The 13,283-nt window shown below is 45.1% G+C and overlaps 1 protein-coding gene across 1 annotated transcript in view; it reads right to left on the bottom strand.

The window, feature by feature from the left end:
- Positions 1–13,283, bottom strand: part of LOC149473720 (aldehyde oxidase-like) — a 168,571-nt gene that overhangs the window by 25,643 nt on the left and 129,645 nt on the right. The window contains exon 32 of the mRNA XM_089670221.1: positions 9,540–9,605. Within this exon, the coding sequence (XP_089526347.1) occupies positions 9,540–9,605 (66 nt within the window). The remainder of the gene's footprint in view (positions 1–9,539; positions 9,606–13,283) is intronic.

Below are 13,283 nucleotides of genomic sequence, written 5' to 3'. Positions count from 1 at the left end.
AACAGACCATTCTTAAAAGACATCTTCCACACTCTCCCCTGCACAAAGTAGTAGTAGTCATAAGGAGTCCTTCTCAGGGCAAAATTCCATAACAGGCAGTGAATCAACAAGAGGTAGCCATAATCCTTAACAGGGTCCAACTTAAGGTAGCACAAATCCATAGGTTCCGGACCTCACTGGGAACCCCCGCTAGGCTCCCCCTCAAGGGGTGGTTCCAATTGACAGCATAACAGCTACATTTTGGCAGTCTTTCCCCTTCCAAACTCTCTAGAGCACTAATGAGCCTCATTTATATTGTATGATCTGCAGGGGGCAGTAACTTTTCTGAAAAGAGTGGGAAAACCTTTCCTTCTCAGACACCACCAGCTCAGCAGGTCAACCTAAGGACACCATGCAACAAATTTACATTGTAACAATTTGCTTTGACACAGTAGAAAAAAACATTTAACAATTCAGAACCCTCAAAGGGAAGCAATATAAAATTTGTATATTTCTATGGAACACTTACATTTGAATCCAGCCTCTTAAAATTTCAAGATGCAGAAAGGTAATGCCCGCTATGGGCTTTAGAACTGAACGGTTTGCCACCAAAACTGGGACAAAAAAAAAAAGAAGACCCAGAAATGTTCAATGGATACGGAGGCCACAAGTGGAGAAAAAATGCTGCCTAAGTATTAGAGGAAAAAATAGACCTTGAAATCTGTACTCTAGGCTCCTTCTGCTGGGAATGAAAGGTTTTCAACCACAGTAGCATTCCTGATGATGTTGTCCTGGGCTGTCTCAAAGAGACACTATCCCTGGAAGGCAATGTAGGCTACTTCCTCTGACCAAGGAAATGCTGTAGCAAGTTTCTCATCTGGAGCCCTCTGGATCCTCTCCACTCATGGCAAACTTACCTGCCTTAAAGATAAATGGCCTAGCAGGGGCAAAGACTCAGGCTTAACATAAAGTACTAGCTTATCCTTTCTGCTCTTCCTTGTCAGAAGAAGCTGGGTTGCTCTCTGCTGTGGAAAGCTTAATGAAGTTAGTAATAACAGCATTGTGATGCAGCTCAAGTTATTCACAATAACCTGGCTATGGTAACTTCACTCAGGGCTCACAGAATCCTTTGCAGCTATGAATGGTGGGAAGGAGAACTGCCACTTAAGGCAGTGTTGACACACTCTTCATCTTGTAGAAGGAGCTTTACCAAGGGCTCAGGCTTCACTTAAGGTTTACAATAATTCTGTGTGGTTAAGTGGACAGGAGAGCTTCTGTGTGCTTCTTTAAAGGAAGTCCTGACCAGGGGTGGATGACCATTCGAGCACTCGGACACTGCCCAAGGGCCCGGGGTCAGTAGGGGGCACCATGAGAAACCCCTGGTACCTTTCATAGGCTTTTTTGGGTGTGGTTTGAGTGTGGGCGAGGACACAGGGGCCTCATGATCCCCTATTGCCCGAGGGCCCCATGAGTTGTCAGTCCGCCCGTGGCCCTGACACACTCTTGAGGTCATAGTGCTGGGGTTTGCAGTCTGGAAGATGATTTTCTTTACTTTGGACTGGATTTATGGTGCTTCTATCACAGAAGATTCCTGTCAGTAGGACAGACTGGGCTCTTTAGCCTGTTAGTGTCTGAATGCACTCTGTTAGTAGAAAAATATCTATCTGTCTGGTGACCTTTACCTATAGGAACTGTGTGGATCTTTGTTATGCAGTGAACTCATAGTGCACAGCAGCTGCAATACTGACATTTAGTCAAGTATAATAATAATACAGCACAGAGACATGAGTAAGGGCGTGTATCTGCTGGAAACACTAAATTGCCCTTGATGCAGGGTTTGCAGCTATGGACACCCTATCTGTAAGCTGCTGGCTCTTTAAACCATTTTCTTCCATTCTTTTCCTGCCTCCAACTCTTGTCAATCTTCTCACTTTACCCATTTCCAAGATGGCTTCCAAGCAGTTTAGCCCAACTTCAATATGGCCACTGGGACAGTGCTTGCCCAAACTCAGGATGGCCCACATGGGAGATCTATCCACTCTAAATATTCAGCATTATACATCATTCCCTTGAATATAGACACTTAGCTTTTCCTTCCACAATAGCCACTAGAATGCACACTGGAACACAATGCAGCTGCGACCTATCCAAGAACAGATGCAACATACAACCTATGAGAACATTCACAGATAAATTACAAAAAATGAGAAACCATTCTTGTCTTGGAAATGTGGTGTCACAGTTCCATGGAACCACTCATTTCTTGGTAGGCAAGCTCCAAACAAGGTGTTATGATCCGCCAGGCGGAGCCTTCCGGCTGCCAACTGATAGACCAACCCAGAGCGTGGGGTCTAAGCCCGGGCTGTGCCTTCACCAGGGCCCCTGATGGTGGGGATGGACTTGAAACAGTCCCGGGCCAGGTCACGACCTCCGGGCGGGCCCACCAGCGGCTGGGAAGGCCTCCGGGGATGCGTGTAGGTACCGGGAGAGCCAGATATGAGGCGGATGACGGCCCCAGCAGGGTGGCACGGATAGTGGTTCCGTGGGGGGTAAGCGGGGTACCAAATCAGCGGGCAAGGAGTAGTCAGGTCACATGCAGGGTCAGCCAGGTAAATCAGTCCGTAGAATAGTCAGGATATCCGAGTCAAAACGCAGGAGCAGGCAGAGTAGTCAGGACAAGCCGGGTCAAACACAGGGGCAGGCAGCGTAGTCAGGGTTGAAAACAGGGTCACAGAACAGGAGCAGGTATCCAGGATCACATAAGACCTTGCGGCAATGGGTGACAGTGCAGGGCATCTTTAAATAGTGCGCCCTGCACTGTCATTGGCTGGCTGGGACGCGCCCCCGGCTGTCATTGGACGCCTGAGGCGCGCCCTCGACTCTCTACTGCGCATGCGCGGCGTCCTGTCAGCCGCGGCTCGCCGCCAGTGCGCATGCGCGGGGGGACGGCGCCGTGATGCAGGATTCCGGCGCCGTGATCCCTGACACAAGGAGAGCACTTCTGGGGAAAATCGCCCTGGCTGCAATTCTATATGTGGGGGTACTTAGCACCCACATTTTTCACTCCAAAAAGATCCACAGAAGGGGTTCCTTCCCCTATCAGAGCCTTTACCACCCAAAGGTCCGGGACTGTGCAACACGAGAGGCTGAACCCGAGTGGAAAACCACCAAAGTGTGGCAGGTGTTTCTTCTGTATATACTGGCTGTGCATTTTGTGAGAGCAAAAAAGAATGAGCTGTTGTGTGGGCTTCAATTTTTTATAGCTATGCACTGGTCCTGTGGGTAGAAGTAGGTGGGGCTACTACCACACGTATGCTGCCATGTTGGTGCCAGGAAAACAGAAAATTGTGCCATACTTACTGTAATTTTTTTTTCCTTGTGCCTATCCATGGCAGCATATCTTTGATAAGGTTCGCCTTGAGCTCCTTCCTTAGGACACGTGAATATCAAAAAAAGGATTAAGATATCCCCAGCATTCTCCATAATAGATAATACGGAGGGTGGGATTGTATGCTGCCATGGATAGGCACCAGGAAAAGAAAATTACGGTAAATATGGCACAATTTTCTGTTCTTCTGGTGCCCCTGTGGCAGCATACCAGTGATAAATCACTAGGGTGCGTGGGTGTGATCATGCTTAGAAAAGGGTTTAAAAAAAGGATTTTTATTTGGAACAGGCAAAAGCTGACCTAATAGCCTGTCTGCCAAACGTCATGGATGAGAGACCTCCTGGGTTGACCCTGTAGTAGTGTCTCAAACGTGTGCTCGGAAGACCACGTTGCTGCTCTGCAGATGGTGCTGATGGATATATTTGCTCTGGCTACCCATGATGTGGAAACCAATCTGATGGAGTGCCCCCTGACCAAAGAGGGGGGTTCCAAATCCATGGTGCTGTATGCCTTATGAATCAGTTTGACTATCCATGATGCAATTGTTCTTGAAGAAACCTCTCTGCCTCTAGAGGAGTACCTGGAAGGTTCTGTAGCTTGAAGATAGCATCTTAGGACACTGATGATGTCAAGCTTGTGGAGGGCGCCCAATTCTAGATCTGAAAATGTTGGTAGGACCCAAGAGGTGTGCACTATTCTAAGCTCCACTCTATCTGGTTAAAAGGCAATATGGTCATCTTCTGCTCCCAGGACTTGAAGTTCTGACACACTCCTGCTGGACGCAACCGCTATTAGAAAAGACAATTTTCAAAGTCAGATTCCACAAAGAAGCTGCCTCAGAAGAAGCAAAAGGGCTCGATGGATAAGGCCTCTAGGACAATAGAGAGATCCCAGGTGAGAAAGACTTGTTTAACAGGTGGACATATTTAAAGAATTTAACTACAAGTGAATCTTCAGCCCACCTTTTGCGGCAAAGATTGTCGCAACCTGCACCTTTAGGGTGCTTAGGCCTTTTCCAGAGTCTAGACCTGCCTGGAGAAAGTCTAGAAGCTGAGAAATGGAGGGCAGTTGCAAAAGCTTCCAACTTGTTCCAAACTTTGTCATACAAACTATTTGTTGAAGTTTTTTGGGCTTTGAACAGAGTCAAAATAACTTCCAAGTAACATCCTAGAGACTGAAACCTCTGCCTTTCAACAACCATATGTGAATATTCTATCTGTGAGGATTCAGGTGAGTGTGCTACCCCTGCGATAGAAGAAAAGGTATGAGTGGAATCTTGACTGGAGGGTGGACACTGAGAAGCATCTCTACAGAAAACCATGGACAGGACTGCTATCACCGATATAGCTTTTGTCACAAGTCTTGACGAGAATTTCAAGAGAAGAGGCCGGGGAGGAAAAGCATAAGCCAACCTGCATGGCCACGGACTCTAAATCTGTTGCTTCTGTCTGGGAGTGAGGCAGACGTGAAATTAATCTTGGAACTTTGAAATTGTTTGTTGTACCAAAAAGATCCAGCTTTGTAAGACCCCACAGATTCATGATTCAGTTGAATATTCTGGGATTCAGAGACCATTCGTTGGTGTCCAGGAGCTTTCGAGACATTCAGCCTCTATGTTTAAGTGGCCTAGTAGATAGCCTGCTCTTAGGTCTGGTAAACTCTTTTCTTCCCATAGGATGATGGGTTCCACTTCCCTCAATATGGACCTGCTGTGGGTCCCCCCTGGCATTGGATGTATGATACTGCAGCCCTGCTGTCCATTCGTAGTACTGGCTTGTTTCTGAATTGAAAAACCAAAGCTGTCAAGATATGCTGCTCGAATTTCCAGAATATTCGAGATGATTTCTGCTGCATGGAAGGCCTATATTCCTTGAACTGAGACCTGGTTGAAGTGTGCCCCCCCAGGCGATCGTACTTGTGTCTGTGGTAACTATGGTCCAGGAGAAATGCCCCAAGCATTTCTTCCTTTGCCCACCAATAGAGGCCCCTGTGCATCAGACTTGTTAGACGTATGGGCTGGGACAAAACGTTTGTTCCATTGTTTTTTCCAACTGAAAGTGCTTCAGATGCCAGTGAGCCTATGGGACCATTGGGATGCATGCTGACATGATCGCTATCAAGCTCAGAGAGCTCGAGGCCATAAGGCAGCAATGCGTCCTCACTTTCTTCATCCTCTGGATCATGGCTGTCATCTTTTGAGGTGGTAGGGATACCATCCCCTTTGAGGTGTCAAACAAAGCAACTAGGTAAATCATCTGTTGTGTTGAGAGAAGTTGACTTTTTGCTTGATTTATTACCCAGCCAGACTGACAGTGTTGATAGCAGAATTGCCATGTGTTCTGCTAGCTGGACTGGATTCCTCGTTAGCAGCAGAATATCTTCCAGATAATGATATACCCTGATCCCCAACTCTCATAATGGAGCCAGGACTGCAATCAGAACCTTTGTTAAGACCCTTCGTGAGGTGCAGAGTCCAAAGGGTAGACTCTAGAGTTGTAGATGAATTTGGCAAATCTCAGATATTTCTGGAATGATGAAAGTATGGGTATGCGCAAGTAGGCATCTTGAAGGGCCATTGACAGCATCTAGTCCCCAGGTTGCTCAGCATGGATAATAGTCTGCAGCGGCTCCATCTTGAAGCTTTCCAGGAGTATGCAAAGGTTTAGCTGCTTCAGGTCTATTACGGGTCTCCACCGGTCTTTCTTCTTGGCACCAGAAGGAGTGGAGTAAAAACCCAAAAAACTTTCGGATGGAGGAACAGATATTGCCAATTGCTGTGCTTGTAGGGAATATAGGGACTGACGAAGCACCTCCTCTTTCTGAGGACTACATGGTTTCTTCATCAGGGTGAAGAAGTTGCGAGGAGGCTGGCTTGAGAAGGTCCAAAAGTGCCCAAACTGGACTGTCGAGACTAACAGGTATGCCTACACCTTTGCAACCAAACCTTAGCGAAATGCTTCAGTCTAGCTCCGACTGAGATCACCTGGGATGTCCTGGCGTCAAAAGGACTTAGTGGAATCCTATGGATTAAATAGAGCCTTTTGTTTGTGTGCCTTCAGAAAAGTGTGTTTCTCCAGCCTTTCCTGGAGTCCTTGCCTTGTCTGGATTGCCTGTAAATCTTTTCCTCTGAACTGCTGAAACCTGGAAGTGAATCCTCTGGTACATCTGATTTTGTCTTGAGGTAGTTGTCTTGCTCCCCCCCCCGCTGACCCATGAAATTGCCTTCTCTATCGTTTCTTCAAACAGTGCTTTGCCATCAAATGCGATTTTACACCAATTTTGTTTTGATGCTGCATCAGCAGCCCACGGTTTTAACCATAAGACCCACTTTGCCATTACAGTATGCTGCATCACCCTCACAGAGCATCTAATAGTATCAATAGCTGTTTGGCCAATAACGTCGGATAAGAACTTAAGCTCATCCAAAGCCATTATGATGTTCTACTTGGGGATTCCCTGCCACACCACTGTCTATGTTGTCGGTCCTTACCTATAGGGCATTGGATACGGATGTTAACGTAGTTGCCGAATTACAGGTGTTCCCCTGCCATCTGATAGGCTCTTTTCAAGTTGAGGTCTATTTGTCTGTCTAGGGGATCTTTATATGAGGTTTAATCATGCATGGGCAGAGTGACGTTTTTTGCTAAATGGATCACTGCTGCGTCAAATACTGGAGGATTATCCAACATAATTGACTCTGCTTCTTATGATGGATATAAGTTACTTAGGCAATTGAGAGAAGACCTTTTCTGTTTTCTTCCACTCTTCTTCTATAATGTCTCTAGTTTCATCCATCAGAGGAAAGAAAGAAACTCTGTTTTTAAGAAATGGGAAGTAACTCTTGGATTTCTTTTGTTGGGGCCTTAGTTTCTTCCCAAATGATGGCAAGCTTAACCGCCTGGACTAGGGAAAAACTGAAGCCTGCAGGATCTGGTTTGTCCAAGGAATCCTCGAACAGGTCATTATCACCTGACTGCATATAAGGATTACCTGCGATGGGGTGAGAAAGTTCGGAGAATGGACCCGGCAGAGCTGCGTCTGCTGCTTCTGCTGGTTCTGCTTGAGAGAGCTGTGTCAATTGCTGTGATAGAATAGCTGCCTCCAGTTCTGCAAGGAAACCTATTACAATCTTTTTAAGTAGGTCTGTAACTTGTTGACCCTCCGACTCGCTTTCTGCAGCATAGTCTCTGAAGAATAATTTGTCCAGCAAAAGGGTGGCTCTGCATGCTCAGCACTTTTGGGGTCTGAGCTTTGGGGAGTTTGAGGACTGTTGTCTTTTTACAAAAGAACAATCTCCTCTTGAATGGTATTTGGAGCTGGATGATTGACCTAGGCTCGGGCTTACTTCATTGAATTCTTCATGGCGCCTGGATGTCTCCTTGGACTTCTGACACACAGGCCTGAAATACATAAATGTACTAGCATAAGCACACTTTTTTTTTTTTTTTAAACTTACGAGGCCTTTATCTTAGAGGTAGGGAAGGGTCTTGTTCGGGCGCTAACGGCTCATTTGAAGGAAAGGGCAGAAAAAGCAACCAGAAAAAAAAAAAATAGGAACGTTGAGTTGGCATCTCCAAAATAAAAGAAAGAGGGTTCTTGGAAAAAAATCTATCACAGGTGGTCACCAGAGGCACTCCCAGGAGCTCTCAGCAAAGGCCAGCTGTCCCAAAAGTAGCAGAAGGCTATTCTGAAGCTCCTGGGGTAGAAGTAGTGGAAAGAGGTGGGGAAAACCGTGAAAAATCCACCTTTCTGAAAGAAACTACGTGAGGGTAAAAAGCTTGTTATCCCTCATCAAAGATGGCCACCACGACTTCTGGCCACATCACGCATGCGCCATCCATCGGTGCTAGAACCCACTCAACCACCCGAGTCGCACTGTCTTCTGGATGCCTGTGCAAAACCGGCAAGGAGCAACCGGCACAAAAGGCCAGCGCGGGACACAACGCTTGCGATAGGAAAAAGAGATACAGGAGACCAGATAAGAAAGATAAAATAGGTGGGGAACTCAAGAGGAAAAAAATAAAAAGAAAAAAAATAAATAAGAGGTAGCATAGGGAGAAAACCGGAGAAGCCAAGGATGTATAGCTGCTCCCTCTGACCCAGGCTTCAATGAAATCCATTTACTTACTTAGGAGGTATACTGCTCTTAACTAAGACAACTGCTGTCCCAAATGACCCACAGAAGGGGCTCCCTATCTTAGAGCATTAGCTGCTCAAGAATTGGGACTGCATTTGGGAGAGGCTGCTGATGGGAGAGGTAAGGACACTCGACCTCCATTCACTGAACATGAGTTATGAGGGGGAAAAAAAAAGGAGGGGAATGCTGGGGGTACCTTAATCCTTTCTTTTTATGATATTCACTAGTCCTGAGGGAGCTCATCACAGGTATGCTGCCATCGAGGCACCAGGAAAAAGGTTTTGCCTAGAGATACTGTTGAATAGCATGGATAAATGTACTTTTTCATTTAAACTCAATCTTTTTTTTCACATCTTGAGGTCATTGGGAGAAGAAATACTAATAGCTTCATTGGGGATGCTTTGGATTTTTCAAGAAGCAGAACAAGCGCATAGAGTTTGCTGTTAATTTATATTCTCCATTTGTATTTGCCCTATCTGTGTTGTGACCTGCCAGCTAGAGAATTTTACAAAACAAACAATTGTGTACTGTGATATTGGGGAATTCAGCCCAGGGGTAGAGGTGTTAGTAGCGAGTCCATGCCTGTCAAAACTGTGCTTTTTAAGGCTTGCCAACACACTTATCTAAATTTAAGCGAGTCCCACCCTCTGCATTAGTGCGAACACTGTGTATCTGTTCCTTATACTCACGCAGTGACAAGGCCCAGCACTTTCACAATACATAAGTATGCTTTCCTCACCCGGTTTAAGAGATATTTAAAGTCTGGGGTCTTCTTAACTATATCACAAAAAGATGCCTGCACATACTTTTATAAGTCTGCAAAAAGCTTTGGAAGTCCCTGGAATATTTGCACAGGTTGTTGTTAGGGCCCTCCAAAGTTTTTTTAGGGCCATTTTCCCAAAATCCCATAATCCAAAACAGACTGCTTTGTGTTGGCCACTACACCTGCTTGTCAAATGCTGGAGAGCAGATCATAGCTGTTGAGGATTACTGGAAATGCACTTTTTCTGCACATTTGAATGCAACATACAGTACCTGTCCTACATCCACAGCTGGGTTAATGCTGCAACCAGTGTCCATTACAATGTCTGTTCTGATGTTCTGTCAAATAGAAAACTTGTATATTAGAATTTGTTAAATATAATAAATTACACAGAATCACCACATCCTGCAATGGCAGTACAGATGCTGCCACATATGAATGGTTTACTTATATTGCAGAGTAATTAGCTGCCCATCATTTTATCTTCAATTAGCCATCATAATGGCTGGGACAAAGAAGGGGGACAGTTGGGACAGCTGCCCCAGGCGCAATGTTTTCAGGAGGGAAGGGGGAAGTCTGGTTGCGAACTGCAGGAGAAAAACTGTCCACAAAATACTTTGTCTGTCACAACACCCCATGCCCTGACCTCTGCCACTGCTACAGCCTGCACACAAACAAAGCTGAGGCTGTGCCTATACCCACTGCATGTCTCCTCTTTGTGGCAGCAGCCACACCTGGGCCCAGAAAGCAGAAGGACACTCGGTTTCCACTTTGACTGCTGTCAAGGTCCTAGCAGTATAATAGATGGATGGAGAGGGGAGGAGAAAATGCATCATATTCCTAGATACAGCAGTACTGATTACTGTCTCCAGCCCAGCAATCACCAGTCAGGATCAATATGTCAGAGTACATAAGGAAGACTATCTGCTGCACTTGTGAGTTCTGAGCTGCTCCCCCTTCCAAACTCTACCATGCTGTGCTGTAAACCGGCACTATATCCTGCAGCACGGGTTTACGAAAGAGAAATTCAACATTTCCAATTGGTTAGAAACATACAGAGACTCTTCAGGTGCTTCATAGTCTAGATGTATTCCTTATACACAATATACAGTTGTGTTCAAAATAATAGTGTGTTGAAAAAAGTGAATAAAGCTCAAAATCCTTCTAATAGTTTTTATTTCCATACACACAAGTACATTGGGAACACTACACATTCTATTCCTAATCAAAACATGAAGAAAAATATATCAAATGTGTGTTGTTCCTCTAAAAAAATTGAAGAAAAGTGAATATTAGACTGTTCAAAAAAATAGCAGTGTCTGTATTTTTCTTGACAAACTCAAACATTCACTATATAAACTGAAAAATGTTTGAAGATTTTTCTTTCCTTTAAATCAATTAATATTTACAGTAGTTGTATAAGCACTGTTTCTGAGACTTGCTGTACATCTGTGTTGCAAGGAGTCAACCAACTTCTGGGACCTGTGAACACGTATTCCAGCCCAGGATGATTGGACTACATTCCACAGGTCTTCTCTATTTTTTGGTTTTGCCTCAGAAACTGCATTTTTTATGTCACCCCACAAGTTTTCTACTGGATTAAGATCGGGCTGGCCACTCCATAACGTCAATCTTGTTGGTCTGGAACCAAGATGTTGCACGTTTACTGGTGTGTTTGGGGTCGTTGTCTTGTTGGAACACCCATTTCAAGGGCATTTCCTCTTCAGCATAAGGCAGCATGGCCTCTTCAAGTATTCTGATGTATTCAAACTGATCCATGATCCCTGGTATGTGATAAATAGGCCCAACACTGTAGTATGAGAAACATCCCCATATCATGATGCTTGCGCAACCATGCTTCACTGTCTTCACAGTGTACTGTGGCTGGAATTCAGTGTTTGGTGGTCGTCTGACAAACTGTCTCCGGCCACTAGACCCAAAAAGAACAATCTTACTTTCATCAGTCTACAAAATTTTGCGCCATTTTTCTTTAGGCCAGTCAATGTGCTCTTTGGCAAATTGTAACCTCTTCAGCACATGTCTTTTTTTCAACAGTGAGACTTTGCGGGGGCTTCTTGCAGATAACTTGGCTTCACATAGACGTCTTATAATTGTAACAGTACTCACAGGTAACTTTAGACCTTCTTTGATCTTCCTGGAGCTGAATGTTGGCTGAGTCCTTACCATTTTGGCTATTCTTCTATCCATTCGAATGGTAGTTTTTCGCTTTCTTCCACATCTTTCAGGTTTTGGTTGCCATTTTAAAGCATTTGCGATCATTTTAGCTGAGCAGCCTATCATTTTCTGCACTTCTTTATATGTTTTCCCCTCTCCAATCAACTTTTTAATCAAGGTACGCTGTTCTTCTGAACAATGTCTGGAACGACCCATTTTCCTCAGAATTTCAGAGAGAAATGCACTGTAACCAGCATGTACAACATTTGCTGCCTTCCTTCCTTAAATAAGGGCAATAATTGCCACCTGTTTTTCAAAGAATGAATGACCTCACTAATAGAACTCCACACTGCTATTATTTTGAACATGCCCCTTTCAATTAGTGATTCAATTACACAGAATCAGCAGCATGCATGTCATGACTGTTGGGTCTGTTGGATTTCTATTACTCTACTATACCTGCTAGTAAATTATTTGCCATGTAAAAATATTATTTCTACCAAAAAGAGGTTATTGATCAGGTTAGTGATGTCTGACTGCTATTATTTTGAACACAACTGTATATATATGATTAAAAATCTATTTTTAAAAAGATATGATGTATATGTGGAAACCTATTTGAAATGTTGAGTATAAATTGCAAGGGGTGTGGTGTACTGACCCAATAGGCCAGCCTAAAGCCCAACTCTTTACGCTAGGGTGTATACACGTGACCCCTGCCCTTTGTACATTTCCCACTCTTGACCTCTGCAAGTTTTACTTTAAATACTCTTTACCCTTATACTTTGTATGTTACCCAGTCCTGCACTCTCTGCATTATTTTTACTCTTGCACTGTGTATGGTATCCACTCCTGACCCCTGCACTCTGTTTATTACATACTCCTGGTCCATGTACTCTGTATGTTATATCCTCCTGACTCTTGAACTCTGTATATTAACCAGTCTTGACCCCTGCACTCTGTACATTACCTTTACTCCTGACTCATTGCACTGTAAATGCATCCAGTACTGGCTTCTGCATCCTGTACATAGCATGACCGGATCTAGGGGAGGTGCTGGGGTGGGCTATGCCCCCCCCAGGTTTCAGTCGTGCCCCCCCTCCCGCTCTGGATGCCGTGTGGGCTGCTGAGCAACATCTTCCCTCCCTGCACACAGCTCCTCCTCCCCTCACGTATTCCTTTACACACACGATCTGCAGTGTGTAGGTGGCTACTAGAACTGTACTGCCATTCCATCCAGGGAATATCACAAAGCAGAACTGCAACATAGCAGCCAGTTACAAAGTCAGCAGAATGTGGCTGTGTGAAAAGGAATATGATCTCAGTTACATGCAGTGCAGAGAGGGGAAGGGAGTTCTGCTAAGAGCCCTGAGAGCAGTGATCCCCCTGTCCTCTGCCTCTCCGCAGGGGATCCCCCTGTGCACTGCACTACTGATCCCCTGCTGACCTCCCTTTGCCTTGATGACTCATTGTACACTGCCCTGCTGACCAACTGTCCTTTGTCCTGCTGACTTCCTGTACACTGCCCTACAAACTGCTGACCCTGTCCTCTGCCGTGCTGACCCCCTGTACAATGCCCTGCTAAACTCCCATACTCTGCCCCCCCGACTCTTTTTACTACACCCCCACATCAGACAGGCTAAATCCGACCCTGGTACATAGGTATGATTGTGCTCTGTTGTGTGCACCCAATCATCTTATCCATGTCCCATAACACAGAGGGGGAGGGGGGCACAGTTCGGTGTGTTTGTCCTAGGTGTTGGATGACCTTGAACCAGCAATGCTCATCATTCAGCCTTTGCTTATCATATGTAGACAAACAAAAAAGTACTACTCTAATG

Source organism: Staurois parvus, unplaced genomic scaffold (assembly GCF_062004578.1).
Source record: "Staurois parvus isolate SC_StPar_1 unplaced genomic scaffold, SC_StPar_1.0 ptg000011l, whole genome shotgun sequence".
NCBI lineage: Eukaryota > Metazoa > Chordata > Amphibia > Anura > Ranidae > Staurois > Staurois parvus.
Note: the sequence above shows the minus strand (reverse complement) of the source record. Positions and strands in the feature narration are given on the sequence as shown.